Below are 4,504 nucleotides of genomic sequence, written 5' to 3' on the forward strand. Positions count from 1 at the left end.
CCCGTCTCACGTCTGCTCCCGGAAGCCACGAGGGTGTTTCCGTGGCAGCCAGGTGACAGGCTGGCTGTCCTTCCATCTGCAGACCCTCGAGTCGGGCCAGCTCTGCTTCCTCGCTTGGTTTCTCAGCAGCTACGTCACAGGGTCATTGTGAAGGTCAGGTGCTCACGCCGTCTGCCCGCTGCCAGGCTGCCGTTCTTGTCACTCCTGCAGGGGGACCCGTCGGGCCCAGAGGGTTGGGGGCACCTGTTTTTTGGTGATGGTGGGGCTGGGGGAGGTCTGCTGAGTTTGATTTGAGACAGGTGAGCGCAGAGATGGGCAGGGGTAACAGAGGAAGAGGCTGAGGGAGGTGGGTCAGGATGGCCGTTTGGGGCCAACGCCGGCCCCCCGACCTTCGGACGATTTTCTGCCCCCGCGAGAGGGGTGGGCTCCCGGCCCCACCCCCGAGAAGGGTCCCGGGAGAGGCTTCACAAGCATGAATTATTGTCCCCACAGCCTGGGAGGTCAGACTGGGTGCCCGTCTTGCAGATGCTGAGAGAAATAAAGTCACACGCTCTCCTTCCAGCCTCCGGGCCCACCCCGCGTTGGGCCTTGGTTCCTGAACCTCTCTGTGCCCACTGACGCTTCTGCCAAGTGGAGACACAGCAGTGCGCCTCTCAGCCGGTGACTGAAAGGGGGACGACAAGGGGGACGGCGTGCGCATTTGCCACCGGCCCGGAGCGGGAGTGCTGTGAGGCAGCCAGCGTCCCTTTGTCATTATTTACACACTGCCAGGCTAGGGCTCGGACATGGAGAGACCACAAGTGACGCAGCCCACTGCGCTCCTGTGCCCGCCCCCTCGGAGGATCTGTCCCCAGCAGGAGGCGTCTGTCACAGACACCTCGCTTGCCCGACTCGAGGACAGAGGACGTTGTCCCTCGGCTGCTGAGTGTCTCGCTAAGTGCACTCACAACCCGGGGCCCCCAGAGGCTCCTCCAGGGATGGAGACGAGATGGGGAGAAACGAGTTGCAATGCGGGCCATGACTGCTGCTTTGCAGAGGCAGCGGGGGGTGGGGCCTTCTCCAGGGACTGGGAGGCCTTCGGATTCGTCGGTGTGCAGGGCCGGCATTTGGACTGCGAATGTCAAACAGATTCTGCAGGGCCCAGGCCTGCGTCCCAGGGTGGGGCCTGGGCCTCTGCATTTATTAACTGGCTCTTGGTGGAGCTGGCGCACCCTGAGGCTGGCATAGGGGGGTGGGGGGTGGCTTACGAAGGCCAATGTGACCCTCCCCCAGCAACCCACATGGGATCTGAGGGTCTCAGAAACAGGAAGGAGCATCTTTGGGTTTGCACATTTTATTAAGATAGTCGATTCTTAAGTTATTTCTCTGTTATTCAGAAAGCATTCTGGAGAGAATATGCACTGTCTGTGTAGATATATAAAAATATATCAGTCACTTTGCCTCTCCTGGACTGAGCTCCGAGGCCCCATCCTCACCAGCATGAGGATGCAAAAGCCCCAGGCTTTGTCCCGCCTGGGGGATGGATGGGGTGGCGACCGGGGTGGATCCATTCAGGTCTGGGGGCATTTCCATAGACACCTGGGGCTTCTGGGGCATCTGTCCCAGGGAGCAGCCGGCTGGGAACCCCAGCCCCAGCGAGTCCTTGCTGGTCTTCGTCTTCCGACATCATACATGCGAGGTGAACCCTGTAGCACTGTCACCACGGTAACAGGCAGCCCAGGCCCCCCGCAGTATCTCTTTAAGGCGACAGCTACACCTGAGCCTTAGGCAGGTGACAACAGACATTTCTGGAGAGCTTCAACGCCTCCCCTTGGCACCCAGCACTCTGCCCCCCGGAAGTGCTGGTCCTGGAGGCCTTGTGTGGACGGAGGCTGACAGGGACGCCTTCGAGCGAGACTCGGGACGCAGAGCTCAAAGGCCTCAGTTCAGACGGGCTATGCCCTCCACTCGGGGGCAGAGGACGCTGGGACAGCTAAGGCGGGGTCTTTCCTAGGCTGCAGACCCCCCGTATGACCAACATCAGCCCAGGCATTCGCGTCCAGCCTTTGCCCAGCCTCCTGCTGCTTGTCCCCCACCTCATGCTCCTCAGAGAGCTGTGGCCAGGCTGCCTCACCGCTTTAGGGGCCAGCAAAATGGATGCGTTGACAGAGTCCAGCACGGGGACACCCCGCCAGGCAGCCAGGTCCTCGGCCTCTGCACCTCCCTACCGACCCGGCTCCAGGCCGAGCCCTGGAGTCTATGGTCCTTCCGCCCCCAGGGCTCCCGCCCGGTTACGTGGGGGCCCGGCCGCCCCGTTAGAGCGCTGTGGGCCCCAGGAGGCAGGGCCCGGGGTGCTGGCACAGCTGGAGCTGCACGCTGGCCGTGAACCAGCGGCTGGGCCGGCCCAGGCTGCAGTGCAGGGTGGTGCGGAACGAGCTGCGGGCCTGCTTGGGGAAGATGATGGTCGTGCTGCAGAAATGCAGGGCGCGCGGGCGCGGCTCCAGGGTCAGCTGGCTGCGGTAGCTGCGCCACGTGCAGTTGGGCGCGGCCACGATCGTCTCGCTGTAGGCCGTCACCGTGGGCACCGGCGCGTAGAAGACGTTGTCCCGGAAGTGCTTCTCGGAGGTGTACTTGACCTCGGAGTTGCAGCTGGGGGGCGGGAAGGCAGCGGGGTGAGTCCCGGATGGGGGCAGCCTGGCACCCCCCGCAGGGACTGGTGGCCGCGGCACTGTGGCCGTGACTCTGGAAAGCGCCCTCGGCAGAGCCCTTAAACACACGGCTTGGGCTGGTCCCCAAGGTCAAGGCCGAAAGGTCAAAGGGGTGCCGAGCGCCAGCGCCCGCTGAGAGGGGATGGCTGATGCCGCACGTGACGCTGGCTGGGTCCTGAACCGGGATGCAAATATGCCCTAAAAGGATATTTTGGGACAGTGGACAAAACTGGACTCTGCAGCGGGGACTGGACCCCTCGGTGGATAAAGGGACAGTTACCGTCGCGTGGAAAACAGGGCGGCCCAGCGCTCCCGGGACGGCGGGGAACCGCCGGCGGGGGAAGGGGGCGGCGGCGCATGTGCACAGAGGGCGGGGCGCCTGCTGAGCCCTCCCCACTCCGCCCCCACCCCGGGGGCAGGACCCCGAAGCCCACTCACCGGATCTCGGGTGTGGGTTCTCGGTTCACCTCGACGCCCTCCCCGAAGAACACGGGCAGTAGCCGGGGCCTCATCTCCAGTGCAGGGGTGCTCGGGCGGAGGGGCGGAGGCTGCGGGGAGACCCACAGACCCCCGGTTACAAGGCCCTTTGGCACCGTGGCCTCCGCTCCGCATGGGCACAAGAGCGCCACTCATACGCTTCCAGCGCTGGCCCGCCTCCCGAGCCCAAACCCACTTGGCAGACCTGGCCCTCCCACGCCCGCGGCCCAGCCCCCAGCGTGCGGAGCGGCTGCCGCCCCATTTTCTCTGCCCGCCTCCCGTCATTTCCCCCCTGACGTGCTCTCTGTCCCCTTCCTCCAGTGTCCCGGGAAAATCTGTCACTTGATTATCCTGCACTGACACTATGCCCAGAGGGGGGCCCAGAAAGGCGGCATTTTGAAGCGGACATCTGACAGGTGACAGGCCCGCTCCCTGACACCTTGCTCTTGCCAGCCTCCTCAAGGTTGTGCAGGGACAGTGACTTCATCCTGTAATTCACTCCATTCCGGCGAGTGGGCCTGCGCTGGGGTCTCACCCGACCTCACAGCAGCCCTCAGCTCTTTCTCCCGCTTTACTGCCAGCGTGGCTGCTGTGGGCTCGGCGATGCCAGCCTGTCATCGGCTAGTTCCAGCTCTCTGCTTTCCACTCATGTGGTGGGAACCCCACTTCCCGTTCCCCCGGGGAGTTTGAGGACCTGGCGAGTTCCGCCTGTGCCACCTGTCACCTCCAGGCCAGCGCAGGAGCCTCCAGAGCCCCCTCTCCCTCCTGATGCATCACTCAAGGTGGAGGCTTCGTCACCAGCCGTAGAGCCTCAGTTCCTCCGAGGGGCAGACCACCCAGGCCCCTACATCGTGGTCAGCACCCCTCTCTGGGGCCACAGCTTTCTGGTCCCGGAAGTGGGCCAACAGGAGCACCTGCCACACAGGCTTCCACAAGGCCCAAATGGGTCACGGCATCTAGTGTGTGGCCAGTGCCCGGCACGGAGTAAGCACTGGGAGAAGCTGGCTGGTCCCGTGAGGCATTCTCATGGAGGTCTGGGGTGGGGGGGGAAGCGGGGGGAGAGAGGTACAATCCACACCCTTTGGACCTTGAAATAACACCGTTCCCACCTTCTAGAAGCAAGCACACAACGTCTCAGGAGACTGCATTAGGAACAAAAAGATAGTGACAAGATTCAGACGCTCCCAGCATCCTCCACGGCTCCCCCGGCTAAAGTCGGCGCTGACCCCAGCTGCAAAACTCCATGACCTGACAGTTAGAGAACCAACCCTCTCCCTCCAAAAGATGTTTCTCAACAAAGACGTGTGCAGGTGTTTGCTGAGCACCTACTATGTGCTGAG

The 4,504-nt window shown here is 63.3% G+C and overlaps 1 protein-coding gene across 1 annotated transcript; it reads right to left on the bottom strand.

Moving 5' to 3' along the window:
* Positions 1 to 53: 53 nt before the first annotated feature.
* On the bottom strand, positions 54 to 4,188 carry LOC102896005 (refilin-A). The gene is made up of 2 exons (XM_006910059.3): positions 3,126 to 4,188; positions 54 to 2,628 (listed from the first exon to the last, which is right to left on the bottom strand). The coding sequence occupies exons 1-2, from the start codon at positions 3,197 to 3,199 to the stop codon at positions 2,295 to 2,297; spliced, it is 408 nt and encodes a 135-aa protein (XP_006910121.1). The 5' UTR covers positions 3,200 to 4,188; the 3' UTR covers positions 54 to 2,294.
* Positions 4,189 to 4,504: the final 316 nt, after the last annotated feature.

Source organism: Pteropus alecto, unplaced genomic scaffold, assembly GCF_000325575.1.
Source record: "Pteropus alecto unplaced genomic scaffold, ASM32557v1 scaffold213, whole genome shotgun sequence".
NCBI lineage: Eukaryota > Metazoa > Chordata > Mammalia > Chiroptera > Pteropodidae > Pteropus > Pteropus alecto.

What these genes read in the sequence shown, in the direction of transcription:
- LOC102896005 (XM_006910059.3), bottom strand. Translation starts at nt 3,199, where the DNA reads ATGAGGCCCCGGCTACTGCCCGTGTTCTTCGGGGAGGGCGTCGAGGTG. An exon ending in GAACCCACACCCGAGATCCG is followed by an intron (nt 2,629 to 3,125) that starts GTGAGTGGGCTT and finishes CCCGCCCCCCAG; the next exon opens with CTGCAACTCCGAGGTCAAGT.